At 35.7% G+C, this 26,500-nt stretch overlaps 1 protein-coding gene across 3 annotated transcripts in view; it reads left to right on the forward strand.

The window, feature by feature from the left end:
• The window catches only part of ATRNL1 (attractin like 1), a 522,986-nt gene that overhangs the window by 192,601 nt on the left and 303,885 nt on the right, over nucleotides 1–26,500 (forward strand). For all 3 annotated transcript variants that reach the window (XM_075107503.1, XM_075107501.1, XM_075107502.1), the window contains exons 21-22: nucleotides 2,700–2,752; nucleotides 25,822–25,916. In XM_075107503.1, coding sequence (XP_074963604.1) covers nucleotides 2,700–2,752; nucleotides 25,822–25,916 — 148 coding nt within the window. The remainder of the gene's footprint in view (nucleotides 1–2,699; nucleotides 2,753–25,821; nucleotides 25,917–26,500) is intronic.

Consider the following 26,500-nt stretch of genomic DNA (forward strand, 5'->3'; position numbering starts at 1 on the left):
TTGTCAGGGAATTAGTAATTATTTTGATTTGAATGAATACTTACAAATACTTGTATATTGTAAAATATTCCGTACCTAGTAATTTTTGTATTAAGCATTCTTTTGTGTGCTCTTTTAAATAGTGAAACCTGTGGTGCATTTTATAGATATTTTTATTTTATGTATTTTTGTGTTTTGTCTGTAATAGAAATATAAATGCCAGAAAGGTGTATGTGGTGCTGGAAATCCCTGGGTTCTGGTAACTACTGATCCATGGGAGATGGTTTCATCTGATTAGAAGGGTAGCTAGCTGAGTGGAGAAGGGAAGCTGTATGGCAACAGTGTTCCTTTTCATAAAAAGTTTCAAAATAATAATAATAAATAAGTCCTCTCTTGTGTCGGGAGCAAACTAAGCTTCTTTTAGACCCTGGGTCAAATCACCACAGGTGGGTGCTGTGGCTGGCAAAACTTCATGGCAGAATTTACTTAGTCTTACCTGATGGAAAGTTATACAGCTTATCATTACTGGTGGCTGGAGGTGGCTCTTCCATGTTGTACATAAATCACTGCCATTATCAGTGAGCAGAAAAGACTCTGAATACATGGTTATTTATATAAAGTATATTTCTGTGTTCTGGTATAAAACCCCAGCATATGTGAATACTGCCTGTATTTAATATTCAACTTTGCCTTTGAAACAATTCAGATAAAAAAAATTCCTCTTACAATAATCTCTATCATGTTATTATAATTTGCTGCATGACATACTGTCTCATTTATATGACAATCTCACATGCAAGAAAAGGAAATTCTTTTAAACTCTTAATTCAAAAATGATCCTTTTCCCTTAGCTCTTTCTTTCAAAATTGCCAACTTAAAGACGCTTTCAGAAAGAAGTCTATTTTTACAAGCCTAATCTGTTTAAGTAGTGAGCTTTTCTTTGGAGAATTTAGATAGTGTTTTGTGGTGTTTAGAAAAAAGTGTGTCAGGCAGGCCAATACTATTACTTGAGATTATTTTCTCCTTTCCATTAGAAGTACATATATTAGAGATACTTCAGCACCAATTCCTCTTCTAAATTCTGTGGAAACGACTGTAGGGCCAGAGTGTCTGTGTGGACACGACCACAAATTGTGTGCTGCAGTTATAGTTGAAGCATATGGTTTTTTTGTTTCTTAGAGTTTAAGCAAAAGTTTTTCTATGTAAAAAAAAGTTGAATTTCTGTATAGTTGACCCTGCAAATAGTTCTCACATTGACATGAGACTAGGAGTGGGCAAGGGCAGAGTCCAGAACATCTTTTTTTCTTCTTTTTCCATTTTAATGCTACTGTTGATTATTTTCTTCATGATCTTGTAACAAAGAGCCAAATAGATTCTCTGCCTATTTGTTAATACTCACAAATAGAATAACACAAAAAATTTCCTTGCAATTTAAGTTTCTTAGAAAAAAGTAATGAAGGCGTAGTCCGAGCTATTAAATGATCTATATTTCTTCTGGGAAAATTTTTATATGGAATTTAATAGGCAACTTTAAGCTTTCTCTTTGTTTTATGAATCATTCTGTATATTTAATAGAAAATTACAATCTTGCTGGAGACTTCTGTGGAATGGCCAATGAAATCAAAAGCAGGATAATGATTTTCTATTAAGGTACTTGGCATCTGTAGAGAAATGTTATATAATTCTATTTGAACACTCAAATTCTGTAGGATGTTTCATGTCTCTGCAAATAACTATCTTACCAATAGGAAAGGTATTTCTCCAGCCCTTATCATGTTTGCGTCTTGCCGGCAGCATTAGCATGTTGCACTCCGTCTGAATTTCACCTGCTGCTGTAGGTGGTCAGTGAAGAGAAGCAGTTGCCTCCGAAGTTCCGAGCAGCTCAGTGGCTGGGACACTGCTGTGCTTGCAGCGCTCCGTCTGTGGCTACAGTTTCTGAACCCAGAGCCAGGTGCACTGTCTAGCTGCAGCTACATGGCTTGGGTCTAGCCTCTCTAGAGCTGAGAGCATAGCTTTGGTCCTCTGGGGTGCTGTGAAAATGTAATCATTATTTTATGCTTAGGGGTATTTTGTGGTTTGGGTTGTGGTTTTTTGTTTGGTTTTTTTTTTTTTTTTTAAATTTAAATAGTTGGAAATAATACAAAAGACATATTGAAGCCCACCAGGGTGGTGTGTGTGGTTGGAATGGACAAAGTATGTTCTGCCTCCGTCTGAGGGTGCGAAGCCTGGTCTGGTGGTGTTTCAGGACTGCATGTGTCACAGGAAGACACATTTAGGAACACTTTCTGTAGTGAATGATCCCCCTGATTGATGCTCAGCTGTTGTCTTGGAGAGGGCCAGTGGAGGGATCAAATCCAGCCAAGGGAGTAAGCTGTCACTGAAGGGGCATGGATAGTTAGAGATCCAGGCTTGGCCTCCCTGCCTGGCTCTTTTGTTCCTTAGTGGAGACATACCTCCTAGGGTAAGTCCTACTTTAAGCACAACCGAAATGCCTTATTCAAAAGCCTAGTCACTCTGGGTTTCTTTTATAAGGGGAGAGAGAGGTGACTCCAGGAATTAACCCTAATTAAGAACCTTATCCAATACTTTTTATTTTCATGTATTTGTGCTACTTGTAATGAAACTTATGCAATTTGGAATACATATTCTAGCTGCATTTTTATTAAAACTATAGTGTGTTTAATGGGAATGTTTGCTTTTGTCTTTTTTTCCCCTTGCAGCTGTGACTCTGAAAATAGGTACCTTGGAAATCCGCTTAGGGGAACATGCTACTGTGAGTACTTATATTTTTGATGTTCAGTACTTCAATGCTATTTACATATAATGTGATAATTTCATTTCCTCAGAAAAACAAAATATTTTTCTTAATATTTTCTGAAGGTGGGCGTGTTGATATGACTGAAATATAAAACGTCCTACTGAGCTTCTCTGTTACTTTTTCTACAAGGATGCAAATTAAAGTCTACTAAAAGTTGATTCCATATACCTAGGTGAGAGGGACTGACCAAGCCATTGGGTTATTCTCTGTATATCAACATATGTGAATTAAAGGAATAAGTAATTGTGTCATTGTTTAAAAGACAGGATTTGTGGTGGGGAAATGCAAATAGGCTACCCAGCAGTATGTCCTGGGGACATCCTGAACGGTTTAGCCAGTCCGCCTCCCAGACACATGATACACAGCTGCTCTCCAGAGTATCATAAAATGATACTGTGCGTTGTCTCCATGTTCTTACTGTTGTAGAAAAGGTGCCTCTGGCAAATTTACTTTAAAGCATTACATTTCTGGTAGTCATAGTGAAAGACCTGAAGGGATGGGAACGCTTATTACCCACGTGCAGAAGTCCCTTAGTGAACTGTGCCAATTTTGCTGTGCCAATATAGATGTTAAATAGTAATTTTAATCATCATAAAAATGTATATGATGGTGGAGAACACTGCTTTTCCTGTGTGACTTTTGCACATAGCTGCTCAATGTCAGGCAATTGGATCCGTTTGCCTATTGTTTGCTAACATTATCCCTACCTCAAATTTAAATTTACGTAAATATGTATCTCTGAATATATTTATAGCATTCATTCCATCTTTGGCCTTAATTTTTTTAGCATTTCATTTTAGAATGTACACAAAAGCTTTGTTTTAGAATCTCTTTAAGGCATCATTTACTTGATGAACGAATGTTTCTTTTCTTTACTACTGTTTCTTTTCTACCATAAGTGGCTTGCATCTGCAAGGTATGTTTTACAGAACAAAATTGACACATACTATGTTACAGATGCTGACATATCCCTAGGCCTAAAACATTTATTCCTCTTGCCACGTATTAAATTTGCTGTGGGTTGCTTTTGTTGTGTTTATTTTTTTTTTTCTTACAGACAAGTTAAGTTGAAATGTGATACTTTGAACTGGAAGATAATTTTTAAGTATTGTAGTTTGAAGATACTGTTGACATTGTTGACAGTTTACATAAAATAGACTAAATTGAAAATACTCCTCAAAAATGTGTCTAAAGAGACTGTTGATCAAATAAACTTAATTCTATTTGTTGTTTGTTGCATAAGAAATTTTTCTTATTTCAAAACAAAAATGTCCATGTTTAGAAGAATGAATTTTTGTATCTATGAATTTTATAAATTTTGTAGATTTATAGCTAGATAATGAGTACATAAGTTCATACTACGGAGAGAGTTCTCTATAGGCTATTTCAGATATGTGTATCAACATTTATTTTGTCCTTTAAAAATAAATGTTATTAAATTTAAGAGGTGGAAAAGAAATGACAGTAATGAGATTTGTAGACCTCAGGCACCTCCATGAAAAACCTTATTTTTTTGCTATCATGTTGCAGGTTGGGTCTATAAATCATGTTGAAGACAAATTGTACTATATTCAAGATACCCTTTCACCTTTAACTCACTACTATTATTTGTCTTCTGTCAGATTTCAAAATATTTTAAAGATCTTGTTGTTCTGGAATGATAAATCTTCTATTAATACTTTCCGTTCTTTAAGATATTGTATATAAATGTTTTTCAGAGTTATTTTATCTGGAGGTAGTAAGGAGCCTGTGCTAATTTAAAATAATGGAATTCTGTATTTCTTGCATTTAGTGGCTGATGCATCATAATGGGAAATCATTTGTTAATTTGTGGATAACTGACTGACCTAAGATTTCAATGACAATTGCTTATCAGCACTGTCCATTACCTGCCAAATCATGTATTGAAATATATATATGTCATAAAGAGATGCTTCAATTTCTCAGCTATATAAGTAGTTTAAAATATAGCTTTACCATGGACTATAATTTGTATAAGAAAATGTTTTGCTTTTGTACAAGACAGGCATTTGTTTGGTATTTTTCCGTTCTTACTTCACACTCTAAGAAACTTTCTCTTTAGACACTTATATTGCTGCTTTGCTTCTTGAAGGGAAGAATATTCTTATTTTTTACAGCACAGGAATAGTTATTGCTCAGACGGGAGGAAAATACTGAGGAAAACCAAGTTGTATATACTTATGAGAAGTATAAGTTTATGAGAAATAAAAATTCTAGGCATATTTGTTTCTACCACTTAGAATCAAAATCAGTGAATGGTATGAAAATATGAATACAACTAGTAATTTGCTGCATGGTGGGAGCCTTCTTCAGGAAAGCTTTTAGTCACATGCTTGAGTTAAGCTGTCTTCGAAATGACCAGTTTTAAGTGTTCAAATTTTATCTTTTCTTCACTTGTGCAAATACTTAAATTGGAATGCTTTTCTAAGCCAAAGCCTTGGAATTCAATCCTGAGTCTATGACTAACTTTTGTATGATATTGGATGACCTCAATTTCTCTTTAACAGCAGGATGTGTATTGAGAATGTTTGTTGCCTTAGAGGTACTTTCTGCAACTTGTGATATTGTGAATAGCCATTGCCCTATAAAAGTTCAGCTGTTTTCATCTCCTTCAGCTCTCTGCCCAGCTTACCTAGTTCTTGCCTAGTCCTCTCCTCCCTCTTGCCTGTCATTGCCATCCTCAAGCCTAGGAAGGGGGAACAGGCTGGTGCTGATATGGGCACTGGTATTAACATCAGTAGACTTTTAAGCTATTAAGTTTAAAGTTTACTTACTAGAGTTAGCCAGTGGGATAGCACAGATTGTTTTAGTTTCTTCCTTTTTTGTTTCCTTTAGTAGTGATGTAGGAGAGTAAGCAGAATATTAATGCTGTTTGTGGGTTGTGTTGTGATTGGAAAAGTGGTCTAAGCACAAATGGAAACAGAGGAAAATTACAGACAAATCTAGCATGATCAAAAAGAATGAGATTTATATAGGAAGTAACATGTTGAAACATTGCAGGGACTTAATCTAAATACAGATACTATGCCGAAAGGAAAATAAACACAGATATCAGCAAAGCCATTAAATCGTAGAGATAACAGGAGCGGTTCATTAAAAATCAGATCTCATTCTAATATGGTATTTCAGAGCATGTCGGCACTGGACATGAGTAGTTTTTCTACTTTAAATTATCAAAACTTAATAAATGTAGAGTAGGAAATGCATAATAGTCAGAGCATGCAGTAGTGTATTACCCAGAGTGTGTGAAAATCATTGCCCATTGCTTCCATTAAAATTATTTTCATTTCATTCTTTATGACTTGACTGTATGAGTGAAAAAGCACAACAGAGAGAACAAACTTCTCTGAGAGTAAAAGAATGTGAACAGGCCTCACAGATAAAAAGGTTAGAAAAATATTGAATGTATAAGAATGCATGAGCAGCTGGATGATAGTCTGTCTATTCTAGTACCCTGTTGTCATTAGTGGCTGAATATGAATGCCAGGGGAGGAGTATAGCAAATGGATGAGCATACAGTCATATTTCTCTCTTTACATCAAACAATTTGCAGCTCAGGAACTTCATGAGAGGAAGGATTTCTTAAGCCAAAAGTGATTGATATGCCATTGTTTAGGAATATCAGAGGAAATCTTATCCAAGATTTCTTATGCATAACCAAAAGAAGAATATAAGTACAAAAGAAAGCTTCATGAATTTAAAAGCCACAGTTTTGTTTGTCCGTGTAAATATTCTTGCAGGTTGAGCATAAGTCTGCTTCTGGATTGTGTCTCTGTGTTTCTGGTAGAGAGGCTCTGCATCCCTAGGCCTTTCTCTTAGAAGCCAGTCTTTCTGTGAATGATCAGAAGCCGATTCAATCCATATAAATGAATTCTGAGTGGAGGCCAGAGATGGTTGTGCAGCTGACTTATGCATGTACACAAGCCGTAAATATAACACTTTGTGATGATGTATTCGTACTTCTTGTTGTTATAGTTCTCTGGTATCTAAGCCAGCATGATGTATAACAGTGACACCTAGATAGCAAAGTATGCATCCAAAGTGCTGGATTAGTTCTTCGCACATCAGCATTAGAAATACGTTGCTGTCAGAATCAGTGCTCCTGGGTGCAAAGAAACATGCAGCAAAACCAGTTCTAGACTGACTGGGAGGACTCCCTGGGACAAATGCCACTTCTGCGATTTTGACCTGGGTTATATAGACACAAAGCTTTAAATCATAAATGGATAAATAGTTAAACCAGTGTTCTAGAGAAAATGCGAGTTTAAATCTACAATTCATGATATGTTACTATACAGAGGGTGATTTATAGGCTTGCTAGTTATTTCTTGTTTTGAAAGGATGTGATAGTCTCCTTTGTAAATGTCTTTTAGATATCCATATTTCTGAGGTCGAAAACTTTCCAAAATGTCTGTTTTATGTACAGTACTTTGAGTGTCATGGTTCCAAAGCGACATTTCAAACAAGTACAACTGATAGATTCTAATACTACTATGTGCAGAAGCCTAAAAGCTTACAACAAACCAGTATTGTGAGTGTAAATCATATTGTTTGCCTGCATAGTTGTTAGAATTTCCACTAGCTGAGCACTCAGGAGTTACCTATTCTACCAAGAGGATTCCTAGCTAAGACCAGGCTAGTAGCCAGCTCAGAAAATGTAGCTGAAAAAATGTATGTGGACTTATATACCTTAGTTTCTTATTCCCTTTTACACTTTAAAAATGTTTAAAAGCGTATTTTTATTATTTCTGGTTACTACCTTCAACAGTGAAGAGAGAGTAGTAGCTTCTCCATTTGGTTCTGCAGATTGGTTGCTGTTTTAAAATAGGCAGCAGGAGTGGGTTACAGAGCAGCATGCTTTAGAGTATGAAACTTTCATACATTTGAGAAGATTTTCTCAGCAATGCACAGCAAGAATGAAGTCATAATTCAATAAAATTGCAAAAAAAAAAAATAATCACAATTTTGGTTAATCTGGTGCTTATCTTTGTCCTGGACATACAGTTTTGTGGGTCCTTGACTATCTGTGAACTCAGAAAAATCAGTGGATGCTTGCCTTTTGCATTCAGAAGTGCATTATGTATCCAGGGTAACGCTACAGGGTTTGCTGTGCTGCAGAGCAGGCCCACTTTTAAATTTGTTAGAGATTAGAAGATGACCTTTGAGAAGGATTAGAGAGTCCAGGAATGAATAGAGGTCATGAGGGGTGGGTCACTTATGAAGATAATTAAAATGGGGTGGGGCTGAGTGATTAATGGCTTTTTGTAGAATTTAAACCTACTTATTTACCATTTATTCCACATCGTCATAAGAATATAAGCCTCTGATGGAGGTATTTGTTTGATATACAGACTTAAAAAAAGAGGAAGCACGCATATCTGTACAGAAGAGGCTGAAAGAATGTACAAATTTTATCTTGTTCATTGTGTTTCCTTCCAGAGTTCTTTCTAATCTTTCCCTTACCTCAGTGTTTTATGAAATGTCATTTGTGGATGGCTTCACACAGTGACTCATCAGCCACTATTTCAAATGTTATTCTGGATGAAGCATGCAAAAAAGGAAGATGGTGGGCCCAGCTACAGAAGCCTTAAGGGCCAGGTGTACTACAGGGCACTGGCACCACTAAGCTTTTCTAGTCAACCTTGTGGACACGGAGGGAGGTAATGGAAAGCCAGAGAAAACATCACTGAGTTCCCAGATGTTTATCACTAAAAAAATCCAACAGTGACTAGTAGGAAAATAAGCAGAAACAAACTCAGCTAATAAAATTTCTCCAAAGACAATTAAAAATGAAATAAAATCAATCAATATTAAAGTACACCACAGGAAAAATATGCGATCATATGTGATCTACTAAATATTTTGCAACAACTTTTTGGCGACTGACCTGAATAATTGGTTCATGGCTTTACCATGCCATTCTAAACTCTGAGCCATAAAATCATTATAGCTCATAACACTACTGCTTGTTTCCTTGGCATACGTACACAAACCATAGCAATAAGCAATTCTCGCGGTATATGTCAGCACTCACAAAGATGAGGAATGATATTTAAATGTCTAAAGTTAGTGAGGAAGCATGAAATGTACAATCAGTGGAAACTGTCAAGATGAAATCTGGTATCTGTGTAGGGAACTGGGGAAGAAGGAGGAAATTTTGCTTCTGGCTGTAGGACCTCGTAAGGATTCTAGTCCAGTCCTAGAGCTGCATTAGCCCCATAACTGCTGACACACCAGGACTTCAAAAAAGGCAAAGTAAAGGGAAGTGTTAGTCCTTACCTACGGACCTTACAATTTCTTATAGTACATTTTTATTATAATTTAAAACTTTTAAATTATATTGTTGCGCAATATGTGTGGTGCCTGAAACAAAAACAAACACTCCTTTCTTGTATCCTATTTATTTAAAATTCATCTCACTTGATAAAAACTAAGAAGAGAAGTCTAATTACTACTTGATAGCTGGGCTTTGGAGTAAAGGCCCTGGTACTCCTTTAGAGGTGTTACTTTATGTTTTTCCTTTCTGACTTTTTGTTTGCTTGCTGTAGTAGTAACTAGAAAGATGATTTGATAGAGGACAGATTATTAAAAGTAGCCAATTTATGACAACATAGTATCTCTAATGGCTTTTTAGAAACATTTGTTCAATGCTGTCTCAGAGCAAAAGGGTCAGATAATAAACCCCTGTTTATGTTGTCAAAATACAGTTTAGGCTTAATCTGACCTATTGATGTTGTCTGATAGTTCATCCCACCTGGTGTTTCCTTATTATTTGAACTTTTTTTTTTTCTTTTTCCCCCCTGGCATTATTCATAGTCAAAATTTTGATATAAGCCAATTTTCAGTAAGTTATTATGTATTACTAATGATATAATGTCATAAAAAAGGGAGAATTAAAACATTTAAAAGAAATCTCCCTACATACCACACCAAATTTTCTCTTGTGGTCTAGCTACATTGCAATAACCTGGCAGAATGAAGGATCAGAAACTTAGGTTGTCATCTTCACAGAAGAGTGGACATAAGCACACATAAGCAACCTCTGTGAAGGGAGTTGTTCTAGGGGCTGATGGTGCTGGATCTGGAACAACACCTTGCTCTGGTTGCTCTCAGTTTGTAAGTGGCACACTGGGATCTACCGTAAATTGCTTCTTGGGCTGCTCCAGCCCTGCTGCTTGGAATTCTTTTTTGTGAATGGAATCTGTTTGTTTCCTTTTCCTCATTGCTCCCCAGTATTTGTCTTCCATGTAGGGTGCCACTACTATTTTGCCCCTTCCAAAGAGTTGTTGCCCCTGCATCGCAAGCAGGTAATCTCAAGAGGTTTTAGTTCAGAACCCATTCCAAGGTGTGCCTGTCTTCGATGTCAGGGGTACCACGCTGCGACGGCTCTCCTCACTGAGTGAGAGACTGTGCGTAAAGCTGCACTGGGCCAAAGAAACATTGGCTTCCCTAATATTTCTCAAACTATACTGACATAATACCCCTTTTTTCTTTTTTTCCTTCTTTTCATTGTAATAAAATAAATAACAGATTTTACCTTTACCACTTGCACCAATCAGGTCTCACAAAGGAGCACAGTTATAACATGGTTGTATGGTAGTTGATAAATGCACATGTGATCTAATAGCTGTTGAAACTTGTAATGCAACCTGTCAGCAAGAAGATGCAATGTGGTTTTTAAACACTCTGTATGTAGGCAAACATGCATATATATGTATTCGTGGACTTAGAGCATGACATATTTTATTAAAAAATAAAAAATAAAAAAAAAATAAAATGTGCACTAGAAGTGACCATAAAGCACTAGGTGGCAGACTTGCTATGCTTACAGAAAAATTAAACTCAAGAACATTCCAAGGAGAGTATTTTAGAAGATAAATAGCAAGTAGCATTTTTAATAAATCTGTTAGCAGAGATTTTCCAGATATTTAAAAATTTTGTTGAAACTTAAAGGGCATAAACAATAGATTTTCGCTATTGAAAAGGTATTTGTTTTAGTTGGGTTGTGAGGTGTTTACCAGCAGTTAGAGGCTTCGCTACTGATTCGTAGAATTCATGTTTCCTTTTGGGACAGCATTAATTTAAACTAAATACATATCGTAATTGTAAAACTGTCATGCCTGACTTAAAGTAATGAGTTCCACCAATTCTATCTAACACTGATTGACTTTGATACAGACTGAAACAATTTTTATTATATATAAATACAATAACAATAATGACTCACATTGTCTTGAATATATGGGCTTATACAAATAAATTCTATTTAAAAAGAAATCTTAGTGTTTAGAGAGTCTAGTGGAACAGCTTATAGTTTAAATCGGATAATTCTAGGACGGTTTGAGAAAAGATTAGCCTCAACAAACCTACCATCTCAGAACACAGAAAGAGCAACAAACAAACGGGGTCTTTGCCCTGAGCTAAAGTAACCGCACAAACAAACTGCCACCTTCCAGAGTTAAAACAGTAATCACACCAAGAATCTGAATCTCCTAATAAAGTATTTTGATCTCATCTCAGGCTCTACATACTCATTTGCCAAATGCTACATTGGTTTGCAGCTTTTTAGGGCTGGCTAAAGAAATGCTTTTGCTGACAATCATTTTCAGACTTTATTGTGAATTAGAGAATCCTTCCATATATGTTTTTCTTTTTTTCTTTTTTTCTTTTTTTTTTTTTGGGGGGGGGAGGGGGAGAGATTTTCTTTGTTTAAAAATTCCATGCTTTATTTTTGAAATGAGGATTGTTTGCTTTCTCTGATAGCTTTTGCTCATGTATCAGTGAATTTTACTGGCTGGCATCCCCTTACAGATACTATTTAATAAATTTTGCCAAAGTGGACAAAGTCATTTTAGTAACTATTCATTTAGATATACTATCCTAAGTCAAAAGAAGGTGGCCACTACCCTGGACAAACTAGCTTTCTAACTCCTATGGAGAAGAAAATAATAGACGAACATCCATTTTAATGCATGCAAATAAGTCTGAATTAGACGTCTTTATCACCTGATAAACAGTTCCACAGGTACCATAATTATTTTTATATTATTATTTATCTTGCAAATATAATATGTAGTATTACAGGAAAATGCCTATTAGTATACAATTAAAAATTGTGTAAGTTATAATTATTTATAGATATAAAAATTTATATAAGCTTGATGAGGCGAGAGAGAGACTCGATGGCTTGCAGAACTCATTAAGAAATACTTTGCTTTGTAGGGGATTCTAGCCCATCCATGAAGCAATTTTTTAAATGAGAAGGAACCTGATGCAAATACCTACGTATATAATACTTTATTTGGTCTGTATATTGAGCTGGGGTTCAAAGGGATGAGTGCTCTCTGAGTCCTTGTGCTGTGTATACGATGTGTGGTGTCTGTGTTTGTCTCCCTAACATGTCCACAAAGACAGGAGCTGTCACTCCTCAAACACCTGGGAGGCCTTAGAGCTCCCCAGGACTGGAGTTGTAAGAAGCAAACGGAATAGGAAAGGATCCATCAGTGTCCCTTTACTTTACCTTCTGTCAGTGAGGGTAAAACCTTTGTGGCAGTTTTACAGTTGCATTGCTTCCCGTCCTGACTTCCCAGGGAAAAGAGAGAATTCTTGATCAGTGGGACTTCAAGGAAAGGTCTGTAGTGAAATCTTGAACCAACTGAAATAGAAACACTCCCCCCGCCCCCCTCCAACTTCAGTAAGTGCGTGCCTTATGGTTTATGGAAGAATTAGTTTTGGTTTCTTTGGGAGTTCTTAGACAAACTAGTGCATTATTCCATGTCAGCTGGGGTACTTTTCTCCACTGGCAAATATGATGCACTAGAGGATAGTTTAGCCCCTTCCATTGTTGCAGGCTAAACAACTGATGCAACTGCCTAGTTACCATAAGGTATGCTGTTCAGGTGTCGGGCGTCCTGAACCACCTGATCTTAACACACATTTGTAAAAGTCAAGAGAGCAGCCATTAATGTTTTCAGCTTTAGAATTAGTGTTGTGAAACCCTTACAGGGTGTTTGAGCGAGGGGCTCTGCAGGATCATTTAAATAAATTGAGGGTCATTTCTATTTCAAGATGACGACAAAACCTTGAATTATATAAACTTTAAGAAATCTAATATTAGGTTAAATGTGGACATTTTCAAGTTCAACTTTCTGATTGGCTAACTTAGTTCAATTTCAGCATATTTTGAAGTAGACTATGAGGCCTTGGTGTTAATTTATTGTCACTTTTTCTTAGCTTGAATTGTGAATATTGTTTTAAAATATGTTCCAGAAATATAACCCATTGACAGCAAAGTGTAATTTTCTAGCCCCTTGATATAAAGGGTAATGCTGACATAAAATGGAAGAGCAAATTGTGTGAGGTCAAGAAGCAGCAGTACACATTAGCAAAATAGATACAATAGGAAACAAGACATTAAGGGAAAGTTGAAAAATGTATCTGTCAAGGAGTATGAAGATACATTGGTAAAGAAATAATATATATGTATTGGATTTGTCTTTTTATGTTATGAGTAAATAAATATGCTTTACTGTGTTACCCCCTTAAGGAAATGCCACAGCCATCAGAATAATTTTGGAAAAATGACAAGCTATACAAAATGTGGGTGGAAAAATCTTAAAAGGGCAAAAATCTTACATTTTTCTCATCAATGAAATGGCAATTTTAGAATTCTACTGTTGTTGAGTAGGATTAGGTAGCATTTCTGTATGGGTTTTTGAATGTATGGCTAGATGGATTTTAAAGAGTTAGAGGCTTTCATGGCACTAGGAGTGGCTAACGAAAGAGAAGACGAAGAGAGTTCATTATTAGAATGAACAGCAGACTAAATGGTGGAAAGAGAAAAATGAAATTAATCTAGGGAAGACAATGTACAACTACATCATGCAAATATGTCACTATCTTCACGTTCATTGTCAAGGATTGCCTAGCATAACATATTGTGTATGAAGGTCGGGTATAGATAGTATGAACAACCAGTGTTGCTCAAATACCAAGAACAAGCAGACTGTTGGTATTCACCACAGTTTGCTCTTCCTTTTTACATGATAATTCAGTTCCTAGAAAAGAGATATCAAAAAGTTTGTGCCCGATGTCTATCAACAAGTAGTGATGTTGATCAATTGTTCTGTATTAAGCTAATCATCTGAAAAAAAAAAACAATAAATGAGGAAGAGGTTTATCCTGTTTGTGCCTTTCAATTAACAGTAGTTTCTTTCCATGGCCAAAAAAAGTAATGAATTAATGAAAGCACAGCTGAACCTAGTTCTTGGTTTATAGAAAAAATAGTGCTAGGAAAATAGAATTTTCTTTTAATCTCTGGTGGCTGTTTGAGGTGGAAATTGAGTATTCCAAGCCACTTTCAGAAAGGAGTCAGTGAGGCCTGCCACGGTGGCTAACGTTCCCCCTTTCAGGCAAAGAATACATGTCCTTTGAAGAGCGGGTGACTTCTCTGAGGTTGAGAAAAACAGCCTTTTGGGCTCTGCTTTTCCTCCCTTTGTTATTTCCATTTGCTTAGTTTAACTAAACGGTTTATTATTTTTTGTGCTAACTGCCAGCCCTACAAGATAAACTTGTAGGAAGTGGGGAAAATAATCTGGGTTTATTTTTTCTCAAGTTTATACTTCACCCTTTGCTAAGGGTTGAGATATTTCCTCCATTCTGTTTTAAAGGTTCTGAGGCTGGATTAGGCAGTATTACAGATATGTAATCTGATTTGTAAAAGTTCGGAATGTTAATGTTCCATAAAAGTTTTGGCTGAATTGGCACTCAGTCCTCAGCATGAGCAAAAAGCAGTGAGAAGGTTATTATTTATATCAACAGATTTTACTTTAAATATTCCTGATGGTATTTTAAATGAAAAGGTGCTTGTGTTACATCTTCTTTTAAAAGCTGTAATGCAAATGTGTTCTAGTGTCCATTGAGCAAGTATGGTGATTTAGCATCATATCATATTTTTTACAGTTCAGGCATATGTTGCAATTCATGACTTTAAAATGGAGGAGATTGCACAGTGAGGTATATGACGTGCATCGTTTTGTCCTCTATGAAGTGCAGGTTTGCTGAAAGTGCTTTGGATTTATTTGCTGTGAGACATTCTGGTTCTCAGAACTAACATGTTAAAATTGTTTGAGAAACAGCAAAGGATATCAGCAAAGCTGAAACATCTCAACTTCAATTTACATTGTGTATTTTGTACAAATCACGTGGAGTCAAGCAACGTGGGGACTGACATTTGGACTGTAGATTTAAGGTTTCTTAAGCAAAGTTCAACTGAACAATGAGAAAAAGAAAGTAAGAGAATTCTGAAAATGTTGAGATATTACAGTGGCACCTACTTAGCTGTGTATATTTATAGCTAGTTTATGAAGTGCGTGTTCTGTCTCCTTGAAAAGCCTGATCAACCAGAGGTTGCTGCTTTAATTGCTGAGATCTGTGTTCAGTTATCCAAGAATCAGGACAAAAATTCCACTAATAATCCACATAGAAGTTACTGTGTGAATAACTTTTGAATATTCTGAATTTATATGAAAACTTGAGCAGAGACATGTATAAAAGCTACATCCAGTGTAATTTTATGGGCTTTGATCCATTTTAGCAATAAAAATCAATTTCTTTATTTCGGAATGGAAAAGAGATACCTTTTTTGTACAGATTATGCAATAAACTGAATGTTAGAAGAGCAAGCTTTAAAATAACATTAAAATTTGATTGATCTCATTAACTATATGACAGGAAACATCCCTCTGACAATAACATATGAACCCAAACAATAAATTAATGTTGTTGTTTCTTAGATGTGCCATTTCAGTTATCAGAACAAGCAAATCAGAGATCCCTTCAATGAATTTAGACTATATAACTAAAGAAAAAAATTAGAATCAGGTTAGAGAGTAGTGATGCTAGTATATTGCAAAATGATGTTGGATGTTAGAGTGTAATATTAACACAAGAGTTGTACAGCAGATGAAGCTTCTAGATAATTATGAAGAAAATTTCCTGTAGAGATAAATTTTAATTTCTTCCATGCAATTTTAATGAGATACTTCTTTTTTTCTTAGTTTTGTTTGTACTTTTCTCCCACTTTTCTAACAATTCAAGAATATTACAAGAATTAAGATATTAAGACAATCCACCTGACAAAGCAAAACGTCATTTGCTGAGTTCAGTAACTCAGCAGTTACTGAACTGCTTGGTTCTTACTGAGCAGTTATACGTAATAACAGTTATATTTTTGACTAATCAGAAAGCCTGAGCCATGAGCTTTGAAATGCTCCATCATTGGAGACATCTAGACCTTTTTTCTAAAAATTTTAAATGTTTAAATAACTGCCAATTGATGCGCTCACTCTTCTTTGTTGTTGCTTCTCTTACTAATATCTTGTTCATAATTCTCTAGTTCACTGAATTTCCAAACTCTGTTTATGGACTGTGGTCCTGGGCAAAACTTCTAAAGGGCCTGCAGCTGTTCACAGCCACCCCAGCACTTGCTACAGTGTTTTCAGTTAAGAGTTTGGTGAAGAATCTGTGAAAAAAAAAAAAAAAATGAAGTTTGACTGTGGTTTATGGTTTAAAAACTTCAGGAACATAATTTTTAGACTGTTCTTAAAAAAACCTAGGGAATTATATATGTTCCTCAGCTTTTTAGATCTCAGCAATGAGTCTTCTCTTGCTTACCGTAACATTTACATACCTACATATTTACTTTTATGACAGTTACAGTGAGATGCATCTCACCTAACTATCTTTTTAAAACTTATGTGTCCAGCCTCAATTAACCTTCTAGGTCTTTCTATAGTTAGTAGAGAGAACTAAGGGTTACTCATCCGACCCCTGTGCGTATCTGTCTTAGAAGGGGATCTGTCATCTTCAGGAAGTTTTAGTCAATATAGAGTAAGCCTCAGACTATTAATAACATTTAGCTGAATAAAATTTTAACACAGGTCAGATTTTTCTGTATCTGGCCCTCCCTTACACCAGAATTGACAATTTATTAGATCTTTCCAAACAACAGCTAAAAATTTAATCAGAGAAAAGATTTCTGTTTAAAATGAAATATGGTTACCCGGTTTGCTGATTATGACACTAACCCCTGTCTTTTTGAGGGCTTTTTAGCTTAGTACTTTTTTTTAAAGTATAATAAAAGAAACAATGAATTGTTATTGCTGTATGGTTTTTAAAAACTTTGAACTTCTGTGAAATTCGTTCTCACATGCTCTTTCTTTACATGGCAAAATGGCAAAAGGCACATAAATGGTAAGTGTTGGAGTATTTTGAAGCTCATTCTGCTCTCATTACATTTAGCAAAAATGGAAGTTTTGCTAGTCTGTAGTAAAGACTTCACAGTAAATGACTTTTTGTTTTGTCACAATGGACAAGAAATGTTGGAGACCAACAAAATTCAATATACAATGAAAATGAGGCAGTGGATGACTGTTAGATACAGACAACAGAGGAATGAATCAAGCAGCTGCTCTGAAAGTTCAAAATAATTATCCTGACTGAAAATAGGTCTGGTGGTACCCCCCCAACGTGGGTGTAATGCTAGCAGAATTTATTCTGGCCACAAATGAATATAATTTATAGCATTTAACAATGGAACTTGGTTTTAAAAGCCACATTTTTGCTGATGGAGAGGAATATGAATAGAACTGTTCTCAACAAACTCTTACTGGAAATAGAGAACAATCGCTAGAAGGAGCAGGAGAAAGACAACCTGCCTGTGCAGTGAAGAGGTGAGAGTATAACTTTTAGAACTGGCATGAATAGAGAGTTCCCTAAATAGAAAAATGTGGGAAGACTGACTGTGACGGGTCTGATGTTGCAATCATGAAGGAGGTTCCTACTCTAACTTTAAAAGTTATTTCAAGAGGTAAAAATAGAACAGCACTATTTTATGAGGTTTCTATTCACAAAATGAGTTATTCTGGTTCAGTAAAATAGAATTATGGTGAAAATATACCAACTCGGGCATGTAATTGTCTGTTTGCCTTTTAGTGTAATGAAGATATTGAAATAACGATACTGGTGGAAGTGAATGGTTGAAATATAATTTCTTTGCTGTAATCTTAAAAGTTTTTATTAATACAAATATGGTTGTAAATAAGGCCAGCCATTTATTCAGTGAATGAAGAACCTTTACATCTTTTTATAACTCATCCTTTGCTATTAAACATTTTATTTTTCTGTTTCATGGTTAGTACTCTTAATAGTGTACTGTCTTTTCCTTCAGATTTAGTGATTATCTGTCCATCATCATTTCAAGTTGGCCATAAGGTTTCCCTTTGAGTAAGCACATGCTGATATCTTTTGATGTCCATTACACTAGTTTTCAGCATAATTTAATCATTATTTTTAGTTATCAGAAGAAAAATGTGAAAAAGCCACTTTGGTAATTGATCAGGTGAAGGTCATGTGATCGTCACCTAATATTTATAAATTGTGATAATTAGCTTGTAGTTGGAAACAAGGTGAGGTTGTGAGTGGGTCTGGCTGCATGCTCTGTTCACATGGCTGGCTGACATACATTGCAGTATTTTTGGCTTTGAACTTTTGCTAAACTTTTGGAGCCAAGTGCTGGACATCTTTCTCAGAAATTTTGTATATATATGAAAATCTTTTGTCATGTTTTTCAGTTATAGGAATGTGTATTAAGAAATTTTGTGTTAGAAGCCATGGGAAAATGACCGGTAGCAAAAGGTAGGAAATCCATGAACATGTCCAGTTATGTATATTCTTGCTCCATTTCTGGAAACTCAGGTTCATTCTTCCCTCTCTGCTGAGAGAAGTAGTGAACTGGGATGATTTGCTGGAAAGATTTGGAGAAGGTACGAACCTTCTTAAAGGTAAAGCAGTTCTCTAGAACTTACTACAGTCTGATTCTTAAAATTACTTTATAAAATCCCTTTACTGAAATCCTTTTATTTAGGCAGTGGGTGCCAGGAAAGTGGAGAATTTAAGGTTGCTGGCACAATCATTTTTGATTTGCTTCTTTATTAGGACATGATCGCACAATTTTTAGTAACATGGGTACATACTATTTCAAGCTTTTTCTCTGCAATTTGTGGAATGAATTTGTTTGTGGGGGATGAATCATGTGATCATGTAATGGAAAGATGAATGTATGTTCCTTTGCTATTTTGTTGTAAAAGTGGAAAGAATTACAATGAATGGTAGAAGAAGCTGCAAAATAAGAATGATCACATGTAGTGTTATATAATTCAAAATATTATGAAAAAATCAAACTCTAGGTATTTCAGATTGGCTTCTCGTGATTAATGGATGTTTTTGTCCTTGATATCTTTGTTTCATTTCCTGTCCTATGAAATGGGGCTAATAATTTCTACTCATCTCACAGTAATGCTGTAACAAATTCATTAACTTTTCTGAAGAACTTAGAAAATAAGTGATGAATACTATAGAAAGCCACATTAGAAATTAATTTTGTCTTTAGAAATGGGTTTGTGTAGTATGTAGTAAATGAGGCATGGGCCCAACACTGAATGCTGAACGTAGAGCAAAGTGTTGAATAGCTGCCCATTAAGTGAGCACTCACCCAAAAATAATTCACAGGCACCCTTGATTGTAGCAGTTCATTTTACAGTCTTAATATTCCTCTCTAACATACCTTTCTGTATATAGCTTTATCACTAATTTATACTAAACATATCCATTTTATTTTTTTAAATAATTACCTATGTAATTATATATTCTTAGAGAGTTGTAGTGGCACTCAAAAATACTGAAGTAGAATTTAAAATCAAGACTTCTGTCTGGCCTTTGTTCCTTTGGGAACGTTCTGGCATTTTAGAAAATGCAAAGTTTTCTTTTAATACAAAAATTTGAGTACAGGAATAGGTCTGTTCCTTCTTGGATATGAGTATAAAACTTCCATATTAAGCCATATTAACCATATTGAAAGTCATGGGCCTTCATTAAAGAAGAACAGTTTCTTGAAAATTAACAGCAATGCTGGGATTAAACGATTGCTTTGAAATTTATTTTCCTCATTTAATTAAATGGCTTTCTTCGCTTAATTATTGTTGTGTTCTCACATGCACTCATTACTGACATTTTGAATTGATTTTAATGACTCCTTTTGACTGTGAAAGCAGTCAAGGGTTTTGAAAAAATCAGAATAGAGAGGTGAAAAGACTCAGTTACCTTAAGTCTTTGTTGTATTTGACCATTGATGATGTCAGGATGGTACTGTGGTCTTATCTCCCAACATTCTTTTCCTACTTTATTCAATGATTTTTAGTGGAAAATGAAGCAACATGCCTGGGAGCAGAAATTAGACTGTAGGACTCCCCTCTCCCTCCTGAGTGCCTGGGCTGTTTGACTTCTCCTGGTCTCTGCCTGCCTGTTTGGAAATTGAATCTTTTTTCCCTGCTGGTGTAAAACCTTCTGCCATTTCTCCCTTGTGTGATGGGGCACACAGCCTTCTAGGCTAAAAAGGAGGAGTTGGGTTTATATTGTCAAAGAGAAGGCAGCCTACAACCTGTTTTCCTGGTGAGAGCTCTGAAGAGACCACACTACAGTGATGCGGCGACTGATGTTTGTGCTGAACTCTGTAGTACCTGTGCTTAGGATGCACTGGCCTGACTCCCGGAGAAGCGTTGCCTCAAAAATACCCAGTTTGTGGATTCCATACACTTTGTGTGGTGGGGAATTAAGATCTGAGCTGTGGGCTCTGAGTTTGTGTAGGAGATTTCTGTTTCCTCAAGAACTTTTCCTGTGAAATTTTAGACATAAAAGTTTTAGGAGTTTACAGGTTATACTCTAGAGTGTGCCAGTTGAAATTCTGGCTGCCACTTGAGTCACCTATACCTTATATCAGATGTGAGGTGGTCTGGGCTTTGTATCTGAGCCAGCAACATACCAGACATTTTACAGTCATTTGTACTACCACAAAGTAGGAAGGGATTATTGCTGTTGCAATGTGACAGTGGTTCTGTCTCTTCCTCTTGCCCATCATTGGAAGGAAACTCTGAACATCAATTTTTTAAAAAAATATTTCATTAAAAAGTATTTATTTCAAATATGTTAAGTGAGAAAATGTAAACCTGGAGGATACTGGTGGCATGAAAAAAAAAAAAAAAAGAAATGCTGCATATTAAGACTTTACCAAAACAATCCAAAACAATCTAAAATTCTTTTTCAGTTAACTTTTTAAAAAATAAAAGAATGCAGCAGTCATTCTGTAATGTCATTAACATTTTTTCCATAGTTAAGAGAAGAGTCTATGCAGTACTCAAGACAGTTAACTGCCTGGTCTCTTTGGAAAATCATTACAGCTAATTGACACTTGGTGAATATAAAATGTGTTGAGAATTAAATGTAGATTGAGGAAATGTGTTTTGAAAAAACGACAGGATTCGTACTCTAGATCTTTTTAACTCTTACAGAAAAATGAAAGAGTCACCAAAATGAAACACAGAATGCATCAGTGGTAATTCTAGAGAATCAAGCATTTTCTTCTATAATTTACTGAAATAAGTCTATAATGTTGTATATTTAATTTTTGGATGTTAATGGCCATTGATAATATTTTGATTTCTACCCTTTATGGAAGTATTATTGTTTGAATTTGTTTATTTTATTTTCAGACTTCACCAGATTTTCAATTTTGAAATCTTAGTTTTATAGGCATATATATATCAATGGGATATGCTGAATGCAGTAGCCGTTTCTACATTTAGCTGTTATACATTTGCCTATTCATACATTTAACTATTCAGAAAATGTCATGCTCTTACAACCAAATTTTACTTTGTTTTTTACTTATTTCTAGGCTAAGCTGTCTAGGCTGAATGGCACTATGGCGTGGGAAATATGGTGTGGTGTACTGTGTAATTGCCTGGTTTGTGTGCACTGGTGATCTGTTGACATAGATTGTGTGTTAGGGTTACGGTCAGGATGGTGCTTGGCAGTGGGAAGGAAAGCTGTTCTGCCTGCTGCACTCTGTAGAAGGTGAAGCCTTCTGGAGGACAGGGAGGTGATATTTCCCTGAGACCTGCTGAATACATGTGGGGGAAGTCTCTCCTATGGTATAGGCTGAAACAGAACGAGAGCGAGACAGACAGTAGCAGGAAGCAATAGATAGAGGAGACACTTCTTTACAACCCCTTTTAATTTCTACTCCCACTTTGAATTTTATCTTAAATTAGTTCTACTAATTTATATTCTAATAAAATCTAGCTTTAGAGACTTCTGAGATTGGGATGTTCAATTTAAGAATGGGTCCAGGCAGATCTTTCTCAAAGTTTGGCCAACCAGAAGTATCTTCACTATGAAAATAAACCTTCCTCCAGGCTGTGAAACTTCTTCCGCATACTTGTGCAGTCCTCAAAAAGATGAGGAGTGTTTGCTCAGTGACAGCTCTTTCATCTACACCTGACTTCATTTGTGCCGTTGAATTGTATAATTGCATTAGGCAGTGCCCTCTGCTTCATTCAAGTCGTACACACTTCAGGTGTCTTCCCTGAATTAGGATAATCTATGAAGAGATAATACATTTCTGCTTTGCAGCATGTGGCCAAGATAGGTTTAATGATTTGTCCCTCTCTACTGTAGGTCTCTCTGGAATAAAAACTTTATAATTTATGTCCATTAGTGCTATGAAAGGTGCTCCTTCTGAATAGCTTGGTGAAGATCATCTCTTCCCATTTTGTATGGCTGTCTTGGCATAAGTTAAAGGTCCTTTGGCACCTTTGAGGAATCCCAGGGGGAGTTTCATGTGTTGGCTCTCAAAAGTGATCTTGAATAAGAGAAGCTGCGTTGTTCAGGGCTCTTTGAGTAATACAGAGGAGATAATGGCTACTGTGTGGATATATAACTATCTTTGATACTATTAATGGAGTGACTACTAATTAATAGCTTCACAAAATACTTTGGGATATCTTGAGTACAAAGGGTGCCATACATAACCAATTACTGTTTTTCGTGACTTAGTGTTTCAACTGTATTGTAGGTAAAAATGCAGTAAAAAAAAAAAAAAAGGCAGTATTTTTCTGATTTGTTACCGATGGTAAAGTTATGAAGACCTGTATAGTTTAACATCTTATTAATGTAAGGACTTTTCCTTCATTCCTTGAAAAATGAGTTCCTATTTTCTTGGCTTTTAGCAAGTAAAACATAAATTAAAAAGCAAGCAAACAAAACAACAACAAAACAAAAGTAACAAAAGCAAACCCCAGAAAAAAAGTAATGACTAAGAAATTACTTTGAAATTTTTGAAACTTGCGTGCAGAAAAATTGTTCATTCGTATATGTTGGTATATATGTATATTTGTATATGTTGGTCTTTGGCTGATACTCTGCATCTCTGAGAGAGCACATTCTGGGCTTGGAAGATGACTATGACATTTTCAAATGGTCATTTTCCCTATATTGTCAGCAAATCAACATTATCTTGTCTAGGAGGCCTGTCTGCAATGCTTGCATCTTGTAGCCTTTGCAGTAGCCAGAATTTCCGTAGCAGCTCATGCCGTGGTGCTTGCCCACTATACAATACCTCTGTTACAATACCTCTGTTTGCAAAGATTTGTGCTAAAGCAGTCATTCGTATTTCATGGGACGCCAAGTTGACCAGATCAGGAGATTTAGCATATTTATACGTTATTCCTAGCCTTTTGGCCTTGCTACTCGTTATTGTTAAAGAGTTTATTAATCCCTTTAATATGGTTCAATCTCTACTTGCCATCTTTTGTTGTCTTGCTACCTTTAAATATGTTCTGGTGCAATGGTAATCTTACTGTTAAATATGTAGATATGGCACAATGCTACTAATAAAGTCAATGAGTTAATTAGATTTGCATAGATATAAAAGTGTAGAGTAGTACTAATAGAGTAGTATTAATAAGTAAATGGGGTCTTTCAATTTAATGCTTTTTCATCTTTTACCTTTATAAGCTTACAAATACCTGATCAAAATGCATTATCTAAGAAATCTAGATCAACTTATTCCTATTTGAATAAAGGAACTGTGGTGGCTAATAATAGAGAAAGTGGACTTCTCAGTTTCGAAGGTCATGGTAATGCCTTTCATGTAACTCCTTTATTTTCTAACAAAAAAAACCACACCAAAAAACTCACCACCATTTTCTTTAACCATTAAGGCAATACAGTGGGCTGTGTTTCTGCTTCACTGACCAAGATGACTTTTTTCTCCTGTTAGGCTTCCCAGAGGATACAATGGAGTGTATTTTTCCAGATTGTGTGTTGCTGCAGAAAAGGTGATGGTCAGCATTAAGCAAACTACTGAGTCCAACTGACTCAGCTGATGCAGCTTTTTCCTGCTTTGACTTGATCTTTCACTCTTTGTATTTCCTGATTTTGTTTTCATGATTACATATTTTTTATTTGTTAGGCACTGCTCATGTGGTGTTGATGACCAGTAGAATGTCATTGAGAGGGATCAAAATAGGGCTTCCAAGTTATTCACTAGGATATAGCATCAAAGATGACTTGCATCTAACCATATTTTAACACACACAATATAATAATCTGAATCATGTACAACTACAGGGTACCTCCTTGTTTCCTGTGACAGAGGAAAAACCAGAATCTTTTGATCTCTGCAGAACTGAAATGGTCAAAGAGTTAGAAGATTAATTTTGTTAGATCTTAACATATCTGCCCCTGTAACAGAGTATGCAAGATCCATCCACCGCGCCCACCTCTGTTTCACAACCGACTGTTGCACAAGGATGATTAATTTGCTGACACAATATAAGTCTCTGAGGGCGCTGCTGGTTCTTGACTGTCTGACTGCACTGAACATTGCCTGCTGGGATTCTACATGGCGTCTGCTATGAATTGCAGCAACAGTCATCCCTGGTGACTGGGTCTTTTTATTCCATTACGGAGGTGTTGGAAACCTGTCTCACCTTGACGAATCCACCCCCACCCAGCCCTACCCACCACCGCCTGCAGAAAAGTTCCTTTTCAGTCACTCCTAGTGGTATGACCCAACTAAGGGTTAATCTCATCCCTCCAATTTCAGGAACACAATGGGTTGGCTCAAAACTTATGTCTTCTGACTTGTCCTAATCATTTTATGCTCCTTCCAGGAAGGGTTAAGCATGGCTTGGGTCATCTGAGGCCGGCCGGCCCTTTCTCCCTTCTGCACCGATGCCAACTGTAGCTGGTCAGCAGGGGAGCACTGTCGGTGCGCAGTGACAGAAGTGGCAGAGTTGGGACTGCCTGGCAGACTCCATTTCTTTCATGGCTTGAAAGAAAAATGTGTAGAACAAACATCATTTGGAAGTGGAATATAATCTTTCTGAGTCAATACTAAACTGCCACTTGTTTCTTTTGTATGAAAAGTTAATATCACTTGCCACTTGCCAGAATTGTAAGAGATTTTCTAATTTAGAAAGGATGTGCTTGGTAGTCAAATAATTTCTATTCAAAATTCCACTGTACCACTTTATTATTAGCAATCTTTTTTACTATAGTATCATGGCTTCATGCTATAAATTTTACTGCAGAAGCAACTTTTTTCCCAAAACTTTAAAACTAGTAATTCTAAAATGTGTAACTGTGTGAACGATTTAGATAACACAGTAAAGTGTATGACTGTAAAGTTAATATATTTAAATGCATTTTTAAACAGAATATTTGAATAATTATTTTGGACTGAAATTGGGGAACTGATAACACTCTAACCATGCTTGATGCTGTATTTTGGAATAATTACTTAATAATTATTTCTAGTTGTGTGTAATAGCTGCTCTGACTCTCTGACAGAATCTGTTTCTTAATTTAGTTATTTTCCTTGTGATTACTTTTTTGTTACTACTTTGTTTTATTTTTTTATTGCTTCAAGACATTATAGTGCAAATACTTAAACAGTGAAATGTATGTGAATAATTCTGACTTGTAGATTACTCCATGCTTTTTAAAATAAAAGTGAACAGTAAATTTTTAGGTGCTTGCATAATATTTTTAAAATATGTATACACTTCATCCTACTTTATTTTTACATTCTGCTTTGCCCACAGACAGTCTTTTGATTGATTACCAGTTTACCTTCAGCTTATTACAAGAGGATGATCGCCATCACACTGCCATAAACTTTATAGCAAATCCAGAACAGGTAAGGAAATGTTACTAACTTTAGACAAGTTTTGGAGAGTCATGATTAAAATTTCCCTTGTATCTGACCGTGATTAAAAGTTTGCCCAGTGCCTGTAAGGTATCAGAGATATTCCAGATATTTTAAAAACATAAAATTATTCCAGTGCATTCACTGATAAAACTTTCTAGGTGGTAGATGTACTTCAGATCAACTAATACCCAAAGAAATTATCAGCTGGTTTATTTTATTGTTGTTCACATTGATAATAAGTTTTAGTATCTTCCTGATATGAATTAAAGTAGTTTACCCTTCATTTAGGTAATCTTTATTAGCAGATGAGAGAAGTAATTTTTGAATTGTAATAAAAATGTAGCCATTTGCCATGTATTTTGGTTTAGTTTTATGAAGAAAATTGTTTCATTATTTTTATCACAGTCTGAAAAGATAGCTGGTGTAGTTCAATGCTTACTTGTACCCTGTTCTTACTGAAGAAAAAAATAGAATTGCCTTTGGCTCTGAACTGTTACTATTGCTATTTATGTTTAAAATGAAAACCAGAAGACCATTAGAAGGCTTTATTCAGTTATGTGCAATAGAGTTGT

Source organism: Phalacrocorax aristotelis, chromosome 12 (assembly GCF_949628215.1).
Source record: "Phalacrocorax aristotelis chromosome 12, bGulAri2.1, whole genome shotgun sequence".
Classification (NCBI taxonomy): Eukaryota; Metazoa; Chordata; class Aves; order Suliformes; family Phalacrocoracidae; genus Phalacrocorax; species Phalacrocorax aristotelis.